Source organism: Peromyscus eremicus, chromosome 9, assembly GCF_949786415.1.
Source record: "Peromyscus eremicus chromosome 9, PerEre_H2_v1, whole genome shotgun sequence".
Classification (NCBI taxonomy): Eukaryota; Metazoa; Chordata; class Mammalia; order Rodentia; family Cricetidae; genus Peromyscus; species Peromyscus eremicus.
The window spans coordinates 85,608,171-85,635,203 of NC_081425.1; the positions used below are offsets into that span (position 1 = coordinate 85,608,171).

The following is a 27,033-nucleotide window of genomic DNA, read 5'->3' on the forward strand; positions in this document are numbered from 1 at the left end:
GCAATCAAGCAAGCTACACATCAGAGGGCTTCTGTGATGATGAGGCTTTATTGTCAAAGTGGCACAGTCTAGATTCGCCTGGCAAGATAGCCATGAGGGGTTGCTTAGATTGGGTTGACCTGTGGCATGGCTGTTGTGGGCGAAGTGGTCTTGATTATATGAATAGATGTGGAAAGGCCCAGCCTGAAAGTAGGCAGTGCCATTGCCTGAGTTTGGGTCCTGGACTATAAAGGGGAGACAGATGATAAACTGAGCACTGACAAGTGTGACTATGTGCTCCCTCCGCTCCTGCCTGTGGATGTGATCAAGGCCGTGCTGCGCTGGCTTCCCTGCTATGATGGACTGGAACCTGGAATTGTAGGTGGAATAAACCCTTTCTTCCTTGGAGTTGCTCTTGTCAGAGTATGCTCTTCATCATGGCGACAAGAAGTGAAACCCTGACAGCTTCTGTCCCAGCAGATGTGTCTGTAACTCTCTAAACTACTAGACAGAAGATGTGGAGATAAGTGAGGGATGAACAGATAAAGAAAGGACCCTGTCAATCAATCCAGCAAGGGTGTTGAATGCAACGGGGAGTTTTTCTTTTTTTTAAAAGTTCTATTCTTCCCTTTCCCCTCCCTTTCTCTCACCCACCCCTCTACCCCCCCCCCCAGGAGAAGGGTAGTCCAGGGAAAAGTGGGAAGGGTGTGTTTACTGTTAAACATGTAGCAATAAGCATGGAGTTCTCACTTAAGCCTAAGGTCTTCTGGGATAGAAGCAAAGAAGGGTCTGATGTTTGTTTATGTCCAACACAGACGAAGCAAATCAGTGCATATTGGTGCAGAATTGTCAAATTTTCAACGAATGACATCTGGGGCCTCCAAAAAGGGGGTCTTGGAGTGATCAGAGAGAATTTCAGGAGACAGTAGCTGTTTGGTTTTGATGTAGGAAGAGAAGGAACTTTCTATTTAAGGGATAGTGAGTCTAGATGAGTGGTTCTCAACCTCTGGGTCATGACCCCTCTAGGGGTTGAGTGACCCTTTCACAGAGTGTCTCATATCAGATATTTACATTATGATTCATAGCAGTAGTAAAACTACAGTTATGAAGTAGCAGTGAAAGTTTTGTTATCAAGGTTGAGAACCACTGCTCTAGACCGAAGCCCCATGTGTGGAAGAAATGCTTGCTTGCCGTTGGTTTGACAATGGACGTTCAATGATGATGGCCTGGGACTGGCTTTTCTCGTTTGTACTTTATGGAGAAAACCTCTTGGAGCTCAGGTTTCCTATCGAGAATGAATAGCCCTGGGTCCAGAAGATAATTTACTCTGAAACTGAAAGCCAATGTAAAATACATCGCCCCCTGGTTACAATGTGCTTAAAGCCATAGGATGCAAAATTTAGGGATTTAGATCGGGTTCACAGGAGGAGTGCCAGCCCCACATATGTGCTGGATTATCACTTTGAAATGATGTCAGCACATTGTGCCTAGACTTTACACCACCGAAAGACAAGGAGAGAGAGAGAGAGAGAGAGAGAGAGAGAGAGAGAGAGAGAGAGAGAGAGAGAGAGAGAGAGGAAGGGAGGGGAGATGAGCATTTTGAGGAAGGCCTGTGAATTTCACATGAGAAACCATCATCAGCTTTTGTGTTCTCCCAGCATGGTTCCTGGATCTTGGTAGAAATTTTTCTCAGCTTTTTCCCCCCTCTTTTCCTTCTTTTCCCAGATGCCCCTGGAGGCAACTGTGTGCACAGCCTGGGTGTACTCATGTCATCTCTCAGGATCTTGTAGTTGGGATTGGGGTTTTCCAAAGAGGCTGGGGCTGTAATTAGAGAGCAGTAACCTCACAGGGGAGGATGCTGCACATCCAAAGCAGGGGAGCAGAAGCTGGTGAGCACACTTTGCACGTAAATACTGTGGCCTGCATCCAGGCACCTGCCAGGTGGAAGTTGTTAGGAATGATAAAATGGCTATGGACTTAAGAATGCATCCATCCCCAACTGCTCACATTTGGTAAGCTGCCAAGTCGAATTCTCTTAGTATCACCTTACCTTTTCTGGTAATTTTCTATGCCAACAGCTGTCCAGTCACATTGTCTAATGGTTTTTAATTTAAAACAATTTTTTTTTGTTTTTTTCGAGACAAGTGTTTCTCTGTGTAGCTTTGCGCCTTTCCTGGAACTCACTCTGTAGATCAGGCTGGCTTCGAACTCACAGAGATCCGCCTGGCTCTGCCTCCCAAGTGCTGGGATTAAAGGTGTGCGCCACCACTGCCCAGCTTAAAAAAATATTTAATGGCAGTGTTAACCAATGTTTCTACACTAGCATCTGCAATTCCTTCAATATATTTATTTACTTGTTCCCCCACCAGCAGAGACATTTCTTTAAAACCGATCAAGTCCCCAAAAGGCAGACCACTCCTGTGAATGCCAACTCAGCCTGGTCCCCTTATAGGTACTGGGGCTGCTCTGGGCTTCTATACTCAAATTCTCTCATCTTGCCGTAATCTCTGGGGATGCTGTTGGATTCCCTTTGTAGCCCCTCCCCCCGGAACCAACATGTGGAGAGAGGTGGGCGAAGGAGGATTGTCTTGATCGTCCAGCTGTTACTCAGAACCAGCAGCCACCAAATGTCTCTGTGTTGGGATGAGTGTGGGTCTCACAGGCGACTGAATGTGGGAAACACATCAGGGATTAAGGCCATCAACCCAGTGAGCTCTACTGCAGGTGTTGTTCACTGAATTCAAGCAGAGACTTGGTAAAGAGCGTAGCAAAGTAGGTTGTCTTGGTGTAACTCTTGAAATGAGGATTATTATAGAAGAAGCAATATTTTTCTCTTGGCTTATTATGTTATTAGTTATTATTTTATTCTCATAGTCACCACATCGGAGTGAGTTAAGGTGTATCACATCAAATAGTGGTGCAGTCTTCTAAGGGAGGAATTCCATCTCCTCAGTCACTGCTTAATTAAGTTATTCTATTTGAAAGAAAGGATGAACAAGAGAGAAAACACAGAGATGGAGAGGGAGAAAAGCCCAGTTATGTCACTGTTCTCCTCACATACATTTTAATTTTCAGCATAGAATCAACATATTTGGTATAATTGATAAGTCATCCGCATATGTATCCTACAGAGGCTCGTACTTGGGTGGGAGGTTCATTATAACTTCCTTCTTGCTGTGTTAATTGTGTAACTTATGATTCCTCCAAATACTGACAGGCTAGTCGGGGTAGATATACAGGTACGCATCCTGCCACTCTCTCAGTTTCTGAGACTTTGCATTGTTCTGCTATAAAACTTATAACCTAAATTAATTGCACAAAACTTTCATTTTTGCTAGTCATAAAGAATCAGGCCGAGCTCATTCTCTAGGCAGATGTGATCAGAGCTGAAGGACATACTGGGAACATACATGGTACTTAGTCTGTCTGCACCACTGTAGGTGACACAGGACTGAGGAAGTAAGCAAGTTGAGCACCTGTTTTACACACACACACACACACACACACACACACACACACACACACACACACAAATGCCTTTCTCCACCCTAGATCAGTTTCCCCCTAGCACCCTTTTCCCCTTAGGTTATAGCTCAGTCACTGATAGTCTAGCATCCTGACCCAAGCTGTCTCCCGTTCTTTTTTCTGGTCTTTGTTCTTCTTTCCAACCTGGTGAACCTCATTCCCAAAGTACACCATGGCCTTTCCGTCCTGGGCTGTCACCCTGTTTTTGCACCTGCCTAAGTTCTAGGCAGCTGTGGAAAGTCAGTTCCGATCCCATCTCCTCTGGGAAGTTTTTCCTGGCCTCTGGAGTCCAAAGTCATCGCCCCTCATCTGACTCTTAAGCCCCTTTAACAGAGCCTCGTGTCTCAAATCTGCTAAGGAGCACCAGGCGTGGCTGTTTATTGTTGTTATGTATGACTGCCAATTTCTAGAGGGAGGCAACTGCTATCCTAGCTCCCTTCGGTGCCTGGCCACAGTTTTTCTTTACATAGTAGATGCTTAGTAAATATTCAATGGATGATTAGCTTCATCCCTCTTATGACCAGCTGTTCTTAATTATAGACTTTTTTTCTTGATATAGCATACATGCAATGGAAAAACCTTAGGGAATGAAGTAAGGTATAAATAAATAGTAATAGTTTTTTGAAAGCATTCTGCAATGCTATTGTAAATCTATGATACTTCCCTTCATTTGCTGTACTGACTCAAGAAGTGGCAACATTTTCAGCTAGTGCTGTCTGTGTCACAGCTTAGGCTTGGCCCAGAATTCTACTAGATACCATCAGTTCTAATTCTTGGAGTCTAGGAATTGCATATTCACAACAACATATTATTCTCTTTTCGCATATATGTTGTGTATGTGTGTATGTTTGCATGTGTGTGGGCACATGTATAGGGATGTGCATGCAAATTGGTACATGTGCATACAGAGGTCCAATGTTGAGGTCTGAAATCATTCTTGATTACTCTTCCTCCTTATTTGTTGAGGCAGGGTCTCTCAATCAAACCCAGAGCTCAGTGCCAATGTGACCAACTTTGTTAACCAGATCATTCTAGGGATCCCCTTCTTAGATTGTATTAATACGCAGGCTACCCACCATAGCCATCCAGGCTCTGGAGATTTGAACTCTGATCTCCATGCTCATGTGGCAAATGCTAAACCACACAGCCTTCTTCCTAGCTCATAATAACATTCCTAGGCAGTCATTTAAATATATCTAACTTAATTATTTCCCAATAATACTTATTACTGTTTCTTGTCAGTTACTACAGAGGACAGTATTTTGGCTACTTCATAGAAAATAGGTTATGGAGATAAAGGTGCATTAAAAAAAATACTATTTAGAAACCAGTGTATAAGTAAGTCTGTAAAGGAGATTTGAATCACTCCACAGCCTTGTCCAGCCCCACCATGGGTGGAGCACATTCCTTAATGGATGGTGATCAGCAGTGACAGCATCACCCACTATGAAGGTCAAGGGTACTTGCTTTATTGGCAGCCACCATGGGGTCATTGAAGAACAGCAAACAGGAAAACATATTTAATTGAATTCCATGTTAATACAACTAGCCTTCCATATCTGTGTATTCTATCAACTATGGGTTGGAGTATTCTCAAAATAGTGGTCTCTCTTTGAGCATGTACAGACTTCCTTCCTATTGTTTCACAAGCAATACAGTATAACAATTAAGTGCATATCATTTATAATGTATTAGGTATTGTATGCCATTTAGAGATGATTTGCTGTATGCTGGGGGATGAATGTATGCTAGATGCAAAACTTGTAACAATTTGTATAAGGGATAGTAACAGTTGTAGTGTAGATTTTAGTATGAGGCAAGTTTCTTGAACCAATCATCCTCAGATACTTAAAAAAATGATTGTGTGTATGCAGGTGTCTCTCTGTCTGTCCGTATGTCTGTGCACATGAGTGCAGGTGTCACTGGAGGCCTGAAGAGGGTGTCAGATCCCCTGTGAGCTGGAGTTCTGGGTAGTGTAAGCCACCTGGTGTGGGTGCTGGGAACTAACTCCGGTCCTTATGGAGGAGCAGTATGCACTGTTAACCACTGGTCTATCTCTCCAGCCCTCTCCTGCCCAGACGGTTTCATTAGCAATTTTATTGAAATAGAATTCAGTACTGTACACTATTTAGATTATGTAATTCAGTGGGTTTTTGTTTTTTTAGTATATTCATAGTTCAGCTAACCTCACCTCAGTCAGTTGTTGAACATTTTTTATTAACCCCCCAAATAAACCCAGCACGTCTTAACAGCCTGAGTCTAACCATTGCCATGAGCACTGGGCATCTCCAAACCCACTTCTGTTCCTGTGAGTTCTCCTTTTGTCGATGTTTGTGATGCATGACTTTTTGTGTCAGGCTCTTTCGCTTGGCCTACTGTTCTCAAGGTTCACCCATGTTGCCTGATCTCTTTATTGCCATGCCTTATTTATTGATTGATTTGTTTGTTTGTTTGTTTTACTGCTGAATAGCTGTCCATTGCATGGATATACCACATTGTATTTATCCCTGCATCAGCTGATCAACATTTAAGTTGCTTTTTTTTTTTTCTGCAATGATTGATCATGCTGGAACATTAATATTGTTTCCTGGGTGTAAGCAACTTCAGTTGCTGTCAGAAGATCCAGACAAGATTGGATCTAGTAATACTCTGTTAGGTAGGGGCAGGAGGGTCTCACAAGAGAATATATAAGACACAAGAGCACCCCTTTCACCCCCAAAGACCTATAAGAGTGAGCAGTTGCTGGGAGTTTGGGGAGTATTTTCTTTGGTGGTGTAGGTGTACATAGGTTGCTTGTACCCTTATGAGTAACCCCAGTTAAACCCATTGACCCATCACACTTGAGTAGAACTATTTCTTTGATCTGTTGTTGGTGCCTGGGATGAAAAAAATATTTGTTCATGACTCCTCAGAAAAAGCTCCTCACAATAACCTCTGTGAACACTTGGGTATACATTTTGCCATACATAAGGATTTTCATTGTTCCTGGGTGTACACTTGGGAGTGGAGTTGCCGGGTCATGAACTGTGTTTATCTTTTCGAGGTCTTCCCAAAGTGGCTGTAGCATTTTAAATTACTAGACACGTGTTTACTGTGAGAAGACTACATTATATTTTACCTAAGTGGTTCCTATTTGAATACTAGCGCTCTCACTCACATTCTTAGGCTTTTCCCCATTGATACTGTGGTGACTTTATTGTGATATCATCTACATCCAGTTCTTCCTTTGTGAGCAGGAACTCAGGGATGTTAGCTGATTTAGCAGGTTGTACCTGCACCCCTGTTACATGGTGATGGGCACATGTGTATTTCCACCTTTCTGGGAAGCCCACTCCTCACACCATCACCATTCATCTGCTCTGTCATTGCTCAGTTAATTGTGTTGTATTATCACAAGCAGAAGCTGAGCCAAAGGGCTGGGAAAACTTGGTGCTCGGCAAATACAGAATTGAGAAACGGTTTTAGTTTATTTATTTGAAGTGTGGGGAGCTTCACAATCCTATTACCTTCAGCATTGAAATCTGCAACACTCTAAACACTGAGATGTTTCTTTCTTTCTTTTTTATTTTCCTGGACTTTAATTGGTGGAAAAACGTGGCCTGAGATGACATGAAGAAGTTTACCATTCTCTCTAGTTAATGTAAATAATCCTATGTCCACTGTAGATATATTACTACACAGACCATTGAGATGACTTAGCAGGCAAAGGCCCTTGCTGTCAAGCATGATGACCTGAGTTCAATCTCCAAGACCCTCATGGTAGAAGGAATGCATGCATTTGGGCAAGTTGTTCTCTGACTTTTACATGTACTGCACTATGGCATGTGTACGTGTGCACAGGTACTAACAAATGAATGTAAACCACCACATAATACATAAAGAAGTAAACAGAATAGAAATATTAATATCTGGGGAAAATGGCATATCAAGTCTTCACAGCAGCTCAATCATGTGAAAGCCCTGAGCCTCCCTGGGATGAGTTTGTGATGAAGATATAACAGAAGGACTCACTCAGCTTTCCAAGTGTAAACAGTCCTGAGCTGGGGTTGCACACCCAGCTCTAAGAGATGTGGCCCAAAGTTTAGTTTGAGTAGTCAGTACCTCAGAACCTCTGTGCTGGATGTTCTTCTTCTAGAAAGCTCTGTGTGGTTGTCTTCTGGGTCCCTCCATGTTATTCAGGTGTTGGCTTTTCAGGGATCCCCTTCCCAGCCACCCAAAACATCCATTCCCCTGCCATTCTTTACTATGTCACCCAGTTCGATATTCTCCGTGGTATTCACATTCACCTGGTGTGATGTACAGAATCTGCTCTTGTTTGTGTCTGTGACCCTTCCACCTGGAGATCCTGGAGTCGTGTTCCACTCCCCAAATATTTATCTGACGTGTGTGTGGGCCATGCAGCCTGCCCCTGCCCTGGCTTCCTGAGCTGTGCAGCTGATCCTACTTGACTCCAGCTTGACCTCCTGAATGGTGCTGAGGAGCCGTCTCTATCAGGTTTCTTCCAGCACATCAGAAATGAGGTGCCTGGTCTGACTCTTGTGTCTTCCTCCTGTCACAAGAGACAGAAAGTTCAAGTTGTCACTAGGGCCCCTAGAGAGTGGATCATTTGGCCCAGGGAGATATCAACAATCAAGGCTACTGGCCGCCTTCTTTCTCTTCAAAGGTTGATTTTCATGCATGTTCCTCAGTGAGGAAGAAAGCTTGTCACAGATGGGAGAGTGGAGTTTTCCTAAAATCTGGCTCTTTGCCCCTCTGTTCACAGTAGTTTCAGATGACTAATGTTTACAATAACAGGGCTCCAATCAAGATTTTCTGGCTCCAGATGATATAGTGTATGAGTGTACATGTCTTTGTGGATGGGCCAGTTGATGCAGCTGTCAGTAGCTCTGGCTTCATAGTCTTCTCTCCAACCAGAGGACATCCAAGCTTCCCAGTAGTTAAGCAAGTGAGAACTCCCCGGTTCCATTCTTGGCCCCACAACTCACTTGCTGTGTAGGGTAGAGTCTGGTTTTCATCTGTGCATGTGGATGTGGTAGATTACCAGGGCTTCATGGGAAGGTTGACTATATCCAAGGTGCCAGGCATGGACAAGGCCTGGCTTTTGCTCATCCCAGCTTCTAAATCTTCCTAGGTCTCTTTTGGTGACTTTACACTCCTCTGCAATGTTTAAGAACCATGGAAGTCTGAATATATTGCATATATTTAACTTAAGCTAGGTGAATTGCTAATTAATATTCACCTATTTTGGACTCACTAGGTGAGGGTTTTGGACTTAGCATCTCTATTTCCTAGTAAAAGTAGGAGGTGGGCAACAGTGACGCCATGATATGCTGTGCCCAGATTCAGACCCCCTTTTCCATGGTCACAGGAAGTTGCAAAAATGTAAGCTGCAGAGTGTGATCAAGACCTGGTGAATGTCAAGAGCAGGCAGAGTATGCAAATGAGGCCTGCATAGGCAGTCGGGGGAATTTGAGTTTGCAGTTTTGGTTTACTTTGGCATAAACTGGACTTCATCTTTCTTCATTAGCTCTGTCTTTTCTTCATTAAAAAAATTCTCCAAATCTCTCATTGCTACTATATATTCAAATATCTGCTTATTTCTTTGTCATTTTGGAATAAAGTTATAATTAATAGTTGACACAGGAGAAAGAAGTTAAGCTGAGAAAGTAAAGTCTATGAATAACTCTCTGTAAAAATTCCAGCCTGGCGTGTAATTTCAGTTCATTACCTGCGCATTAAAAAGGAGAGAGACAGCTTATCCCTTAAGCTACTTTCTTATCCTTGGAAATTTAAAAATGCAAAATTCGCTTCCAGAGGGTGAAGATGTCATTTCCTGAATACAAAAGGAGCGTGGGAGAATTAAAGGGGGAAAAAAATAACAAAAAGTGAATTTAGGCACACGTACTTCATTGAGCCCAGGCCCTTCCTTGGCACAACTCCCCATGGGCAGGTGCACCAGCTACACGTGACTGCTGTGCCATCCACGCTGGTTTCCTGGCTGCCACAGTGTTGAGCTAGACAGTGCTGGCCAGGGTTCAGACCCTTGGCCTCAGGATTTCGTTGCTGCTTTGGGGGAAAAAGACTTTCTACTGAGGTTCCCAAACTTGCCAGTGTGCTATTAAATGAAACAAGCAATTTATGGAAATTATTCAGGCACCATGGTCCTGAGCATAATCTTTTTTTTTTCTTTATTTTTTCTTGATTTCATTTGAAATGAGTTCACCTTTCAGTGTATGTGGTTAGCTTTATCTTAGGGAGATAAAAGCCAGCTTGGTACAGTGACCTACCAAAATAAGTGACTCCAGCCATCTTTCAAGACCCTTGAGGGTTTATAAGATGAAGAAATGATCAAGCTAGGTTGAAAATTGGGCTTTTAAAAATACATTCTTAGCTAGCAAGTTAGTGCTTTTAAAAAGTAATGCCTACATAATAATGTTGAACTTTTCTCAAGAAAATAAAGGATACAGTAAAAAGAAATTTTGTGTGTGTGTGTGTGTGTGTGTGTGTGTACATGTGTAACAATAATAAGAAAAGAGAAAGAGGCCATGAATTGAGAGGGAGTGAAGGAGCAGCATGGGAGGAGCTGGAGGGAGGGGAGAATGATGTAATTATAGTTCAAGTTTTTAAAATTTCAAAACCAATTGCATTGCGAGCACACGCACACAGAGATGTTTATGGTGTCCCAGGTGTCCCAAGGCTGGAGGCCCAGGGAAGGGAGGGCACGTTAAGTCACTTCCTTCTAGTGCTGTGCAGTTTCTGTGACAGTTATCATCTTTCAGGGGTGGGTGTGGAAAGGGGACTTTCAGGCCCCGGGAGTGGAAGCCTGAGCCCAGTAGCTTTGCGATCCCAGGGAGAGATCTGGAGTTACCCGGGCTGCATCTTCCTGGACTTTTCGAGGGCAGCTTTCTCATTCTCTCTGCTCCCCCCCCTCAATCCCTCCCTGCCACTCCTCCCTCCCATGGGCCCTGGTTTGTCCCTCTCCCTATTTCTCATCGTCTATTTCCTTCCCCTTCTTCCCTTCATTTCCCCTCCTGCCCCTTCCTTTCTCTTTTTCTCTACTTCCTTCTCTCTTTCTCCATCCTTTCTACCCACTCTTGATATGGAATATTTGTATTAGTTACTTTCCTCATCACTGTGACAAAATGCTGGATGAAGGCAAGGAAGGAAGGTTTTTTTTGGTGTTCGGTTTTTGTTGCTTCACAATTTCAGGGTGTGGTCCCTCATGGTGCAGTCAAGGCAGCAGCAGCTGGAGGCATCTGGTCCCTTTCGTCTGCAGTCAGGAAGAAGACAGGAAGGCCTAGACAGCTAGCCTTCTCTTCTCCATACAACCTAGGGCCTGAGGCCATAGAATGATGTGGGGGTCTTCATACCCTAGTTAACTTAATATAACAACTCCCTTATAGACCTGTGCGGAGGTTTGTTTCCATGGTGATTATAAATCCAATCAAGTTGACTATCGTGATTGATCATCGAAAGTGTGGATTTCATCACCCAGTTGCCATCCCTTTGACTTTAGTGGCGGTCTGCTTTTCTCCCCTGCCCCTACCCTTCCTCTGAACTGGTTCGTACTTATCCTCTGGTCCCTGCCAGTCATGTGATCAGAAGACAAACCTTTTCTTTATTTTAGCAGGCAGGGATTTCACACTAAGGATGAAGGTCTCCTAGACCTTCAGCTGGTGGAACGGAGGGAGCGAAGGCCAGGGAAATCGCTGCCCCAGGTTCGGGGCCTCGGGAAGTGCTGGTCCTAGAGTCACAGTGAGCCCCCGCCTGTGGTCTCAGCTGTCTGCAGAAGGGCACCTGCATGGGTGGCATTGGCAAAAGGTGTCTGCGTCCTGCAGTTACTGCCATATTTAACAGGCCCTCACCAGGAGAAAACTGGCTTTTCTTCTTGCCAGTATCCAAGTCTTCCAGGAGCCTACCCCAGAGCCCTGCTGGCCAGGGAGAGGTGTGGCTCTGCTTAGGTAGTGCTGAAAGCCAAGGGACATGATCAGGTCACAGAATGGACCAAGTGAAATGGACCTTACATTGAAACAACCTCTTTGTTTTATGTCACTACTGACTCCTTTGAGTTTCTTTCCCAACATTGCTACCACATGAGTTTTAAAGAGTAATTCTAGTTTGCTCTCATCATTTGGGTTTAGGCCCAGTGACACCTCCTACTGTGCAGAGCAGTGGCAGTCTACCTGGCTGGATTTGGAGTCCCCTGGAAGATCTACCTTCGGGTGGATGTCTGTGAGGGCATTTCTAAAGATGCTTAGCCGAGGAGGGGAGACCTAGGGTGAATGCGGTTGGCACCAGGTCATGTGCTGAACTCCATGAATGAATAAGAATGGGAAAAAGGAGGAAGCCCGGCTGAGTAGCCACGGTCATCTTTCTCTGTTCCCTGCCTGTGGATGCCTCACGTTTCTACTGCCATGCCTCCTAAGCCATGATGACCTGTACCCCCAGCTGAGAGCCAGGGCCCACCTGTCCTTCTTTAACATCTTTTGTCGTAGTCATGAGAAAAGTGACCAGGACCAGCCACATGCACCTTCAGCCCCACCCATTGTCGTTGCTCCTCAGAACTCTCTTGCTCTCTTGCTTCCCACCGGCTCCCCCTCCCGACTGACTCCCACCCCACAGCCCAGCAGATGTAGGGATGTAGGGATCCTTGGCCACTGCCCATCAGTTCCCCTGGTCCTTTCATTCTGGCTCACCATCACATCTTTCAAGACACATCCTGAACCAAGAGCCATGCCCTGCGGAGCTGCAACCTCTCTGCACTTGGTCTACCCTGTGTGTGAACTTGAGACAATCTAGGTGTTTTCCTTCAGGGGACAGTGGTGAGACTTACCTGGAGTCCTTGCCTGGAGCTCTTAGGGCAGCTTGGTACATAGATCCGGAAGGTGTAAAGCTCTGTGTTGGTCAACTGTTAGCACACTGTGTGGCCTTCCTGTTCACATCCTACTGGCTGTGCTTCCTCTTCTGATGTCACTATGAAGGTGCCATCATCCTTAGAGCCTAGCATCATTTGCCATCATCATCATCATCATCATCATCATCATCATCATCAATCACTACCATCACCATCACCATCATTATCTTCATTGTCATAGTAACAACAGCAGCAGCAAAAGTTAACGTAAGCATGCTGTCACATCACTGCACTGCTGGAGCCTAGATTCAAAGTCACGTTTTGTGACCCCAAGGCCAGCTTTCGAAGTCAATACAACATCTTTCCTTCCACAAACTGAAATTGCTCTTGTAAACATTTGGATGAGGGTGGAAGGAGAACGCAAAGGGGGGATTTTGAACAGCTTTTCCCCTGTCTCAGATTTAATTCAATCCACCTTGAGAAGGCAAAGTCTGGGTGATCATAGATATTGTTGTGGGTGAAAGGACACGCTGACTTCCTAACCCTGGGTGGATCTGGTGGCTAGCGGCTGCCTGCTGCATGTGCTGGCCTATGCAACCTCTCAGGGGTGCATCCATCAAAGGAGCTTGCTTTGTCCAACAGCTTAATCCCCATGTCCCTGTCATTGGGAGGCTATCAGTCAGACCTTTCAATCTATTCCATTTTCAGCCTCACTGATCACAGATTTCCCCAGTGAAGCTGAAAAAGGGAGTGGAGGGCTCTTCAACGCAGCACAGAAGGAGCAGGTGCAGAGCCTTGTGTCTTTGAACAGGAGGTTTGGAGTCCTTTCCCTGGCAGCAGAATTAACTTTCACATAACCTCCATGTAACTGTGAACTTGAGGCCCTCCTCCAAGTTCTGTCTGTGTGAGAGCCAACCGTGGGAGGTGCAGACGCTGTGAAGCTTCCTTGTTCTAGTCAAGCTGTTTTCTGCTGGGAAATCTTGTCTCTTCTGAACCCTGTCTTCATAGCATCTTGTGCCTGTGTGGAATCATTTAAGAGTATTCTGCGTGCACATCCCCATCATGTTCACACACCCACACCACGGTGCCGTGCACACATGGTCTTGCTCCAGCATATCAGAGAAGGTAAAGCAGAAATGCAAAGCCATGCATGCAGATGCATCCAATGCCAAGCAGCTCATGAGAAGGGAAGCCTGGGATTTAGCGTCTTGCCCTTGGAATTAGAAGCCTATTTTTAAAACTGGGCCAGAAGTTGCCAAAATCTGTTTCTTGAGGTCCTACCCAGTGATTATGAGGTTCTTGGTTATCTGATGGGTTCTTAAGAAATATTTGTTTATAAACCATACCTGCATCTTCTTACCTTGACCATGACTCACCTGATCTTGGGACAGATGTTACCTTTTCCCTTGTTGTTTGGGCACTAGCTTCAATGCTCTGCTCTTGGGGGCTCCTAGTCATCACCCCCAAGGAAGCCTAGGGAGGGCTGTAATGAAGAGTGTAACAGGATGTTATTCACCAATAGCAGGTCACAGGAAAAGACATTTCCTTCTCATCATGGAAAACAAATGTCTATTCTTCAGATCATTCTCTCATCTGTCCTTGCCTAACCCCTTGGGAAGGTCCAGAGAGTTCCAGTATATTGGATGTGGCACATATATACCTGAACCCCAGATCTATGAGAATTGGAGAGAGGAAGATCACTGGAGTTTACAGGTCACTAGCCTAGCCCCAGGTTCAGTGTGAGGTTCAATTTCAAAGGGATAGGATGGAGAGTGATAGGGCAGGGAACACAGCATTCTCCTCTGGTCTCTGCATGTACGTATAGAGGTTCCTATGCCCTCATATACGTGTACGCATAGACCATACATATGCACCCTGCTCACACACATACACACAGAGTTCATTATCCACAAAGGAAATGCCACAGCCATCTCATTCAAAGAGTCCAGAGTGGACTTGTCTGGTTTTCCATCTAAATAGCCTTGATGTTGATAATCAAGCCTAAGACGTTCCCAGGGGCTCATAGAAGTAGAAAGTCATTCTTTAAAATACTGAATCCTTTGGAGTGTCTTGGACTGGTACTTAATACTGCCCTTCCTTCCCACCTCCCCCAGGCCCCCTTGGTTCCTGGGTAACCCTTTGAGCACAGTTTGACTGCCCCCATCTTTCACAGCTTAGCAAATGCCACGCTTCGGCAAAAGCAGCCTGACATGTTGAATGAAATGGTCTTAGTTTGGAAATTGGCCATGTTGATAACAGGTTATTAATTTAATCAGCCTCAAGTTGATAACAGGTACCTCCTGTGGAAACAAAGATAATTTGCTATTGATTGTGATCCTGTCTCCTGATAGAAACTCTGGGCTTATTGTGTCCTGTAAAAGGCCCCCACCCCCACCAGCCTTCCACAGTGTGAAGGAGACAGGGAAGGGGAGGTGTGATGGCAGAGAGGATCACTCTATGGGGTGCACTGCAGAGGTGTGTCTGGCCATTGTTCTGGTACCTGCTTCCTCTGGAAACCTTACAGAAGAGCTTTCCTAATCCACTTTGAAATGTTTGCCGTTTGTAGAGCGCAAACAAGAGCTGCAGCTTTCAGGCAGAAGGTCATTTCATACAAAATGTTCATTCGTGTGCAACAAAGCTTATTTCTTCTACAGGAACAAAAAGAAATAATGAAGCCTTCTTAAACGCTGGTTTTTTTTTTTTGTTTTTTTTTTTTCCCAAAGAGCGATCTTCTTGATATTGGTGATTTCTCCTTGCCACTTCTGTTGGAATTGAAAAGTAAAAACATTCGTATCAATGAAGATTATGGAATATTGTTAGAATATTGTTAGATATTATTTCAACTGTGGCCACAGCCTGGTGGTGGGAAGCACTGATGCCTTGGCCTGCTTCTGCTTCTTGCCTTTGTTAATCTTTCTAGATTCTTCACTTTGTTGTTTAGCCAAGGATGCGATCTTTGTTTGGGCTTTGACTAACATGTGTTTCCAAAATACTGTCTTACCCCCAAACTCCTGTCATCTTAGGCATTGCCTCAGTATCCACCTTTCTTCTGGATGCTTCCATTTCTCAAGAGCACAGCTTGAATCCTGCTGTTCCTGGCTCCTGTCCTTCCCTTCGTGGTAGCATTGTTGGCCTTTGGTCTGTAAACAGCCACTTCTCTCCTTGTGCCCCTTCTGTGATCACCTCTCAATGTTTCTGAGGCTGCTGGTGGTCCCAGACCCCACTATGGAGATAATCCTGGTTTTGTTAATTATGGAAGCAGCCTCAATTAACCTACTCTGTTCGTGAGAGCTAGGAAGTGACTCTCGAGACCAGAGGAGAAAGGATTTCGGCACCAGCAGGAATGAAAATGTAAATTTGAATGTTTTACTTAACATCTTCCAATGTAATGGTCTGTGTGCTCGTGTGCGTGCGGCGTGTGTGTGTGTGTGTGTGTGTGTGTGTGTGTGTGTGTGTGTACACGCAAGCGTGTGCATGTGCATGGTATGTTGTGTGTCATATGTGATGTTTGTGTTTGGTACATGCAAATGAGTGTTCAGGCATTGACCCTGGTTTGTGCTCATTCGGAGGCTGGAGCATAGCCATCCGTGTCTTTCCGTATCACTCTCTGCCTGATATTCTTGAGTCAGGGTCTCTCACTGAGCTAGAAGCTCACTGTTTAGGCTATGCTGGTCAGACAGTAACCTCATAGGGTCTGCCTGCCTCTGCTTTCTAATGCTGGGATTATATGTATGCACAGATATTCCTGGGTTTTTATGTGAGTGCTGAGGATTTCAACTCAGGTCCCCAGGCTTGCAGAGCAAGTGATCTTACCCATTGAACAGTCTCCCCAGCCTCTGCAATGATTCTTAAATGGATGACGCCTCTTGATGTAAGAGAGAAATGTTTCCTGCATCCCATGATAAACCAATCTCATTGTATTGGGTTCCTGGAAAGGACTTCCGATGTTCTAACAGCCCCTAAGGAGGATAGAGATATGTCATTTTATTTCTAGGATCTATTGGCTTTTAAGTACACAACTGTGAGAAACTCTGTAGTTCTCATACTGTGAGCCATTCCCATGTCATGTTCAAAGCCCTCCCATGTCACGCATCGCTGGTAGTGTTGGTTCTGAGTACACACTGTTGCACAAAAGCTGTAAATCTTCCAACTCTAGCACCTAAAACAAACCCCACAGGATCTAGGGGAAGAAGAAAACGATCCATTCTAGATACAGTGGTGACTGTAATTGCTGCCATTCCTTGATGATTCCGTGTTCCCCACCCCCCTGTAAATTTAGCTTCTGTTGATATGACAGATTAGACAAGTAGTACCTGACCTCAGTGTTAATGGCAACTCGTGGGCTGACTCTGTACCAGTCATCACTGCAGCCCAAATCCAGGCTAATGATTATAGATTTTTCTTTCAAGTCACTGTAGTTGAATTCCAGCCTTATTTGAGGAAGAATTTCATTTTTTTACGTGGCATTAGAATCTTCATGTAAGTATGAAGTGTATCATTGCAAAATGTTAAACAAAACCCACTAAGTACATGAACTGTTTTGAAATCTTTGTTAAAATCAAGCATCACATTATAGCGGCTTTTACAGCACAGGGCGCTTCGCTTTAACAGGGGGAATAAAAATAGTTCTTTGCTTGTTCCATATGGTTTTTATATGATTGTTTTGCTTTAAGGGTTTTCATCTGTAATTGTCTCTCCCCAGCTCTGGGGATTTTCATGAACATTTATTTTTTTCATGTGTATACAATTCGTTCCTGCTGGTTCCATCAGCGGGAGCCCAGAGCGAGTTCCTTTGGAGTTAGAATTCAGGTTCCATTAACTTTTCCGTCTCTCACAGGACATCCTATGCTTTCTTTCCATCCCTCGTTAGGCCAAAATAACCAGGGACAAAAGAAAAAAAATTAGAACAACAACCACCACCACCACCAAACCCATTTTCTTCTTATCCAGTTTTTACTGTGCTTGTCTGCCCTGCCTTCTGGACCATCATGGACAGTGTGGCCTCTGTGATGTCTTTACCTCTGGCTTTGATTTAAGTGTTTGGAGAGGAAATGAGAGACTGTGTGTCCTGCGGTGCTGTAGAGATGTACACCCGTGGTCCTTGTCACAAGAAGTGAGATGTGGCGGTCAACGAAATGCTTTAAAAATGCTTTAACGTCCCCATTGTCCCCTTGGCGGCCTTGCCTTCATTGAGGCCATAAATACTGTCCCCGGCCCGTGGCCTCTGGCATTTCTTATTTATAAAGATGGCTCTTGATTGTATTTGTTTCACTAAAATGGAAGAGTTATGTAGAAATATAAAAAGTAGTGCAAGGAGGCTCCCCTCAGGAATTACTACTGTCTTTTAGCCGGTAGGTGCTTTGTCTGGGTCCCGGCGAGCAGATTCTTCTATATGGTTACCGTTTTTATAGCGCAAAGAGATGCTTTGGCCCTAAGGAGGGAAATGGAAAGTTGTGGCCACCGCTTCTGTTTCTCTTTACCGCAAAGCTTAGGCTGGAGCCTTCAAAGCCTTTTTAAAACTTCCAGTATTCAATTTTAATTAAAAACCACATTCAATTCTATAATCCCATCTGCCAATTCAAAGGGGGAATTCACATAAGAGAAAATTAACTTATTATTATTAAAAGTACACTGCCTTTCTAATAGATATAATAGAGAAGCTGCTCTCCCCAGGCTCTGTGGCCCTTCCTTACATAAGAATATTAGCAAATTTAATAGATTTTTTTCTTGCCTGTAAGTGATAATCAAACTTACTTTTTAAAACTCATCTCATTTGACTTGGGCGATAAGGATATTTGCTCAGAAGAGGATGCTGCAGACTGTGGCCCTCCGTGGCCACATACCAGAACTCGAAGTCGAATGGTCTCGACTTTGTTAGGTGAAGATTCATTTATTTTTATTTCATTAACAGTAAGAACTTCTTTCCCTCAGACTCAATTTTAGTCAACTTATGGCACATGACGCCCTCCGTAAGTACCATTTCATATAGGAAGGGTCGCATGTCCTTTGTTCTTCCTCTGAGGCCTGTAGTTTTCAAGATGCTGGTTCTCGTGAGTCCTGCACACAGCACCAGAGTCTGTTCTTGCAGGCTGCTTCTCCTACATTCTCCCAGAAAATTCAGGCCTGCGTCATTAGCCGCAGCAGGCAAGCTGGAATAGCCCTGCATCTGGCTGTGGGGCAGGAGCATCCTTCCATTCCAGGCCCTGTCCTAGATCACTTGCCTTGAGACGAGTGAAGGGTGGCTGCCGGTTGACCCTCTTCTCTTGTGTCCTATTTCCTAAACTTCTTCAGAGACAGTGATGGGGAAGTATCTCTGAGGATTAAGTTTTTTAGCGGCATGCAGTGGTTTAACTGGAAAATTTTGACCAGAAGAATTTGATTCTCATGCCCTCTCTCCTGTCAGCACAGAAGGAGTGTTCTGGCTCTTCTCAGCAGTGATGTAGCAGGATCCAGTGGTTTCCAGGATGTTACCTCCTGTGCATTCAATTGCAGTGTTTACTGCTGAAATACATTTCATCTTATACTCTATATGAACACTATAAGCTGTGTGTAACATACGTATCACACATACACACACATGCATACATGAACAGAATATATTAGACATGAAATACATACACGCCATGTTATGTCACATAGGAATTAATGTGTTATATGGGATGCATGTGTACGATACACTTGTACATACAGATGCATTCATTCTTATGTAGATCAAATGTTATATATGACATATTATTCATGTATTCTTTCAACTTGTACATTTCCATCTTATTTTCTTATTTGTCAGTCCTAAACTACTTTATTGTTTTATTCTATTCCAATTCTTTGCTCATTTCTGTATTACCAGTACAGTTATTGTGAAGTTTTATTTTGTCATTTTTTATCATTTACAAATTTCACTGATTCCCCCCCCCCTGGGTTCTCAGTGTCCTTAGTCACCACTAAACACCATTAAAAAAGATATTTAAGTAAACAAGTGCTCAAAATGCATGAGTAGTTTTGATAATGTAAGTGTTAAGTCTTACCTAATATTTACATATAAATCTCTAGATGGAACTGATTTCATGATACATGCTTAGCCGTTCTAAACCTGTTACAAAGATTAAGAGGATAAGCTCTCGTAGACATAGCTCTCTTCTCCTCCTTGTCACTCATCTGTCACAGTGCATGAAGACACATTTACAGATTGCACACTGTGATCCCAGAGGCCGACAAGCTACACTGGCTGGGTGGGTTCTGGTAAGACTATGGTCCAACCAAGCCTTGGGCCAGTGTGCCCAGGATCTTCTTATTCTTTCTTCATTTTCTGTTTCTCACTACTTCCATCTTATGTCTCTCTTCAGTAAAGATTTTCATGTCTTATAGTGAAAATGCATATGTACCTAGAAAGATGAAAGAGACCCAGGAAGTTTTGGACGTTTCATGGGTAATTACTCAAGGTCCCCCAGGTGAGGCAGAAGGTGAAGTGAATACCATTCTCAACCTGTGGTACCCAGATTCCAGCAACAGCAGTGACACCTGGAGAGAGCCCCTGACCAAACATATCACTAGCCTGCCCAGAGCTTCTGTTTGGATGGGTTCTGGGGAGGACCTTGGATTTTTTAATTCTAGCAAGTTCCCAGGTGAGACCAATGTTGCCAAGGTGGGCACTAGGTGTTGAGAACTACTACTGTATGGTCACCTACTCATGTATTTTGGAGGAGGAATCTGAAACCCAGAGCAAGACAGGGGCTTCCCCAGCATGTCACAGTGAAGGTAGTTTAGCTTCTGGGACAGAGTAAAGAGCAGGTGTTCTGACTCTGGTTCTACCATGTTCTACCAAGCTCTGTTTCTGACTGCTCAGAGCAGACATCCCCGGTGACTGACTGAAAGGAGCCAGGAAAATATAATGTATGACCCTCTTAGATTCTTTTCTGTGGAAAGCTGGCCTCTCTCTCCATGGCCCATGGAGAAACAAGACTTTGGTAATCTCTGCCATTGCCAAAGTTACCTCTTTGGCTCTTCAGCCTCTTCGTGTCCACATCCAATTAATCATGACATGTTTGGCTGTTGACTTATGACAACTTAAGATCAACACAAATGTAACTTTTCAAACTTGGCCTATTAAACTCGGGTTTTTATCATGTCTGTGCTGATTAATTTTTTTTTTTTTCTGTTTTTGTCAACTATATACAAGTTAAAGTCTTTTGGGAAGATGGAAACTTAATTGAGGGATTGTATCAGACTGCCTATAGGCAAGTTTATGGGGCATTTTCTTGGTAAATGATTGATGTGAGAGGGTGCAGCTCACTATGGGCAGAGCTAGCTCTGGGCAGGTGGTCCTGGGTGGTATAAAAAAGCAAATTGAGCAAGCCATGCTAAGCAAATCACGAATCCCGTGGCTTCTGCTTGAGTTCCTGCTTTCAGGTCCCTGCCTTGCATTCCTGTCCTGATTTCCCTTCATGGTGGATTATAAGCTATAAGACGAAATAAACTTTCCTTTCCATGTTGCTTTTGGTAATGGTGTTTATCACAGCGGTAAAAAGCAAGCTACAACAAGGTCAAAGCAAGTGAGCCAAAGCAGCAGAGGGAACCATGGGAAAACCAGAAATGCCTGAGCTTTAGATTTCTTTCCATGACATATCAGTTAAATATTATTTCAAAAAATGAGGATTTTCTGTAATGTTCTCTAGCCTGTATTTTCATAGAAAATATCTTTACTGTTTGCATCCTCGAGTTAAGGGAAAATGATTTTGATAGTTGACTAGTTTTCTTTGTGTAAAAAGAGATGTTATGAAATTGTTTTCATAAGAATGTGACTATGGGACAGATATGGTGGTATAATCCCAGAATCTGGAAGGTAGAGGCCAGATGATTGTGAGTTCTAGGCTACAAAATGAAACCTCATCTCTTAAAAACAAGGGCAACAAATATGTGCCCATGATAATCTGCTTGCCTGCTATATGTAAGGCCCTGGGTTCTATCCACCTACCTTAAAAATGTGGTGATGAATGTGTCTAGTTTACCAAAAAGGTTACATGTTGTGATTTTGTTGGGTTTGAGTATTAATTTAATTTCAATAATTGCCTTAATGAGATGCATATTATCAAAATAGCATTAGCATATAATAACTATCTCTTGGTAATGATATATCAGAATTGAAGCAGAAAGAATTGGAATTCAATGATTAAGGGAATTAAAATAAGAATTATTTCCTAAACCAGTAGAGAAGACCCTAAATCTATGAGAATTGGGTTCAGAGAAACTCAATAAATCTTGAATAAGGACCTTTGATACCTAAGTTATACCATTTCTAGATAAATTTTGGATCTTCATTGAGAATCAAATACCAGGTTCTGAATGCATGCAGGCATTCATGGGTGAACACTGTAATAAATATTTATTTTAGGAGACATAATTGGATGATGAAGGCAGAAACTAAAATTTCATAGAAGCCACTATGTGTACCAATGAGGTGACCCATCCTTTTCAGATAGGAAATTACCCTAGTCTTTTCATAGTGTGCATGGAGTCTAGGTCATGGTCCTGATTCTGATTATTGCCTTCTGTCTTCCAGCGGCTTGTGGAGGCTGCAGAAGAGGCACACCTGAAGCATGAATTTGATGCTGACTTGCAGGTAACTGACTATATTTTGAGTTAAGTTGTTGGTGTGTTTCAGTGACTGAAGAGAAATGCTTTAAGAGGATGGTCCCAAGTTGGCATGGATGTGCCTCTCTCTTGTTGGGTGAGGGTAGCAGTCCTCAGTCTTGTTCCACCAATGGCAGTTATGGTAGATGATGTCACACACTCACACATGTATACCAGATTTCTGTGAAAAATTCCTGATATGAGTTATATCAGTAAATTAACAGTAATTCTTGGAGTTCTCAATGGTAAAATGATATCTAAAGTTGTATTTCCCAGGCTGGAGTTTGGGAAGCAATATTGTGATGTATTTGATCTTGAATTAGTTGTTAAAGACAAGAATCTTATGCTTAAATGTTAAGTCATTCATATACTTGAGATTGGAATATCTATTTAAGAAATTTATTGTAGTAGAACTCACAATCATGGCAGACTGATTGAAAATGATTAGGGTCTTCATATAATATAAATACATTAGCAAAGACAACAAGTAAGCAGGGGGAAAAAACACCTTTTGAGTCCCTTGAAGGTACTTATCTGACTTGTCACTTGAGTTTTGGGCCTTCTCCTCACTGCAAACAAACCGAACAAAACGGAAGAAGTCTTCATGCTTAGGTCTGCTCTTTGAGTGGAGTGTGTTCACAATCAGGAAATAGTGTTTATTTTGCAGTATTTTTATTTATATGGGAAAGATAAAGAGAAACACAAATCTTAAAGTGCCAAAAATGGCATTTCTAAAGCAGCTTTGGTCTGCATCCCTTTCTCATGTTCTCATGGCTACACTATTGGAGAAACCGATGAGACGTGACAGAAGGGATATTTGCAAATGACGGTCAAGGTTAAGAGAAACCCACAGTGTACTTCAGGCCTGAGGAAGCTGTAGGAAGAAGAGAGTTCCAGACCCCAGAGGGGATGGCTACAGGGCAAGGCTTTCTGATAGAGCAGTACCATTATTCACAGTGAGCAGGCCAAAGCAGACCACAGGGCAGACAAACCCCTACAGGTTGACCCTGATTTCTTTTTGTCCCACGTTGACGACTGTAGCTGCTGGTGCTGAGACTCCTGAGTCATTGAGCTGGTAGGAGAAGGCCATAGTTCTCGAGGGGCCAGCAGAAAATATCAAGGGCATGAGCTGGGCGTATCTGTTAGGTACAGCACAAAACATAAAAAGCGAGCAGAAGTGTACAAGCGTAGGAAACTCCAGGGGGCGGTGTGGAGAAGTGGTAGGGACAGTTGCCAATATTGGGAAAAGAATGGGAGGTTGGCACAGTTTTCTGAGGAAAATTGCCAGAGAAAGGGCAGGGTCTAGCAAGAGGAGCTGTGAGTGCAGCAACAAGCACCTTGTCTTCTATAACCATCTCTACATGGTGGCTTTCTGAAGATCTAGAGGCCATGGACTGGCCACTCCTGTCCGCAACCAGCCCTGGCTTCAGAGGACTGCATGTCCTAGAGTAGGCTGGAGGGATTTAAAGACAGCACCAGGAGGCACATTCCTGATTGTAAAGATGGCAAAAGCCTGGTGAGTGTACGGCCAGTGCTCCTGCCTTCCTTTTGGAGTTCTGGTGCCTTTTCAGAGAGTTTCAGTTGGAAATGACAGAACCTCAGATCAATTCAAATCTGTGTATAGCCATTAAAATAAGCATCCAGGACCACTGCCATGGCTCAGTGGGTAAAGGGGATGCCACCAAGCCCGGTGACTTGAGTTCGATCTCTAGACCCCATGTGGTAGAAGGAGAGAATCAATTCCTTCAGGTTGTCCTTCTCCACATACACACTATGGTATTTATGTGACCCCAGCCCTACCCTCAAAATAAAGAACTAATTATAATACATTGTTTTTCAAAACAAAGTAAAATAAGAATTTATTGGTATAGTCGAATAAATGAACAGGTATGTAGGTAGATACATTTTAAGAATGGAGAAAAGTCTCTTATGGTAAAAGTTAACTAATACATAAAGAGGAAATAATAGAGATCAAAACTTAAAGAATGATCGCTTGAGGCAAGGACCTTCAATGGATGCTAAAATGGTGGACAAGCCTTGAGAGAGAGAGCAAGGTCCTAACAGTGTCAAAGGATTCCTCTTCAAATTATTCAGCGATGCTGGAGAAAGTGCACCTGTATTATCTAGAAGCCTGCTCCAGATGTGACAATCTGGACCGAGTCCATCACCAGTCATGTGATGAGTGACTCTCTAGTGAGTCAGGTCACATGTTATCCAAAATGAAAGCTACGCCACCAGATAACTGTAGACTGGAGTATGCTGCAGAACTACTTTCCAGGCTTCTCTTTAAAAAGGACAAGTTCAAGAAAGAAAACCTTGAGTTGTTCTTTGTTTGGGGGTTTTGTTTTGTTTTTCCAAGTTAGTAGAGATTGAGGACCCAGGGCAATAGAATGAATGTGTGATTCAGAACTGGGTGTTGAGCTAGAGAGATTGGAGTGCAGGCTGTGTATCAGATAGTAATACTGTGTTACTGTTGCTGTGTCTGGGTTTTGTGTGACCCCTTTGCCGTGGTTCTGCTTTTTCCTGGAGTGAGATTTGGATTCACGAGTCTAGCAGGAAGGGGTGGGTTCGCAGGAGAGTAAGAAAGATGGGAAATCAGAGCTGTTTGGGAAAATCTGGCATGCCTGTCTCTGACGTTTACAGTCAGTTTTATTCTGAAGTCTGTCCTCATTGAAGCGGAGGTGGGCTGGTGCAGGGGAGGATCGGCATGATTGCTTGCAGGGATTATATTTTCTTTAGCAGTGGTAAGCACTTGGGGCATTCGGGGAGATTCGGTACTCTTTCCTAGTGTTTGAAGCTATTGTTACCTTCCCAGACTGTTCTAGGTTCCTATTACAGCTGTAAAATACAATTCTGGAGAGGCACACTGACTCTTCTGGTCAAGTGTGGTACTGTGAACACAAACGAAGCGTGGAGATCTCTCAAAACACAAACCAGACACCAAGAAAACTAGCCTCTCACTTTTGTTCTCTGAGAGGTTCTTATATATGTCCTCATCCTTCACCCTTTCTGTATGTGAACAGAAAAACTAACAGAGGGTACCACTGTCGCCTGAACAGGAGAAGATGTTGCAATAATCTCTTGGTATTAAGGAATGCCATTGGCTATCCAGCCCTCGGACCTCACTGAAATCTCAGGGTCAGAGCAAACCTGGTGCTCTTTGGTGGAAAGCTGTAAAAGGGAGGCCTTTGATAGCATGGATGCACCCAGAGCATCTGTCTGCCCAGATGAAGGCTTCAAAGCCGCTGAAACTCTGACGCTATTAAGTCTGCTAACAGTCGGGTGTCAGCCCGTGGCTATTACGAGGTAGCAGACCTGAGCACTGGCTTAGAGTTTATTGCTCTGATGCTCCATTAGAGCTGATCAATTGTTAATCTGGGCACTGCTGACCTCTCTGTGACCCTGCCAGAGCATTGTTTTTATAAAAAAAAAATACAAAAAACAGAAAACAAGACCTCTTATAGTATCTACTCACCATGTAGTTACGCCAGGAAGGACCCTATACCTCTAATGCAGAGAGAAGTCTGTTTTCATACAAAAAAAAAATAACTGGTTTTGGTTTTGTGACATTTCCTAAACTGTGGAGTTTCAAATTTCAGAGTTCTGAGTTTCTTTATCCCCCTAAGAGAAAAGAGATATTTATACCCCTGGACTCATTTGAGATAGTGACTTTGTGTCTGTGCCTCATTCCAAACTGTAAAAGTGTAAAAAAAAATGTTGGTGGAATCATTAAGAGCTAACCTCTCTCAAATTATCTTTATTATCAGGGTTCTGTTTGCCCTTTAAATTCTTCTCAAAGTCTTTCTGGAGGTTTAACTGTTTCCCTCTGAGCTGTGGCCTTGGCATCTTAGAGCCCTGTCTAAGGACCCTAACTGTGGCACTATATTGTTAGCATTTAAAAATTATGTCAAGGCATGAAGCAAAAATACAGACTGTTGTCTCTGAGAACAATCGAAAACGCACAGCTCCCTGTAGGAGGCAGATTGGTCTGGCTTGTGTGGGCTGGGTAACTTTCTTATGGATACAAGTTTTGCCCTTTGTCTTGTTCCTATTTATGGTTGCCTATGGGTTCTAGATTGCCCTTCTCTTGGTTTAGTCTTTATCCCCCCAAGTCTCTATTAATAGCAACGGGTAACAACAGATGTGCAGAGACTCTTTGAACATGACATGTTCCCTTTACAAAATTTTATGTTGTACGTTAATATATGACTTTTGTCAAAAGATTGGTAATTATGGGGAAAACAAAGATTTCCACAAACCAAGTTTCATGTTAATTATGGCACATATTTCGCTGTGATGGTTCTCATCATTGTGATGATAAAACCTCCTTATTCATGGAGGAAGGGTAGAAGGCCTCAGCCTCAGCCACCCAGCCTACTGATACACTGATACCTTCCCAGAAAAATTGATCTAAATACCAAATAAACTCAGGCAGAATGTCTCTTCCCTCCCTTCCTTTATTCTGCCCCCTCTCACTCCCCCTCCTGTCTCTCTGCCCCCCCACCCCCATTCTTTTGGAAGTTTTTTCCCTTGGCAGTGAAGGAGAAGGGGAAAAAAAGCTTTCTGACAGTTTACTAAAAACCTGCTTATCTTTGAACCACAAACATATTTTCTCTGAAAGCTGTCTCAAATAAGTGCCAGTTGCACAGAGCTGGTGCATGGAGGGGAAAATGTGAGTTTGAATTGTGAATCCTGCAGAAGCTTTTTCTATTACGAAGTTTTCTATAATAAGTTTTCTTTGTTGTTTGGTAAGTAATAAGAGGGAAAATGCCCAGTGACAGTCAGAGGGCTTCTAGGTGTGAGGGTGGAAAGAGACTAAGCTGGGCTGCTGCAGAGTGTCCTCCAAGTGCCCTTCTGCTCCTCACCCTACTGCAAGTACCTGTCTTGTGAACACAGAGGCCTGATTTCAAAATGGGGGCCAAGAGGCTATGGTGTATGAGAATCCCTGAGGGAGAATGGCTGTGGGTGGTACTTGAATCTGCTTCCCCAGCCTGCTTGCTCCTGCTGTTCCCAGGGAGACTTTGTCTAAGAGGGAGGAGAGGGCAGCC

General features: G+C 43.5%; 1 protein-coding gene across 1 annotated transcript in view; it reads left to right on the forward strand.

Annotated features, from left to right (window-relative positions):
- The window catches only part of Cacna2d3 (calcium voltage-gated channel auxiliary subunit alpha2delta 3), an 827,473-nt gene that overhangs the window by 255,391 nt on the left and 545,049 nt on the right, over positions 1-27,033 (forward strand). Inside the window, exon 4 of the mRNA XM_059274534.1 lies at positions 21,915-21,974. Within this exon, the coding sequence (XP_059130517.1) occupies positions 21,915-21,974 (60 nt within the window). The remainder of the gene's footprint in view (positions 1-21,914; positions 21,975-27,033) is intronic.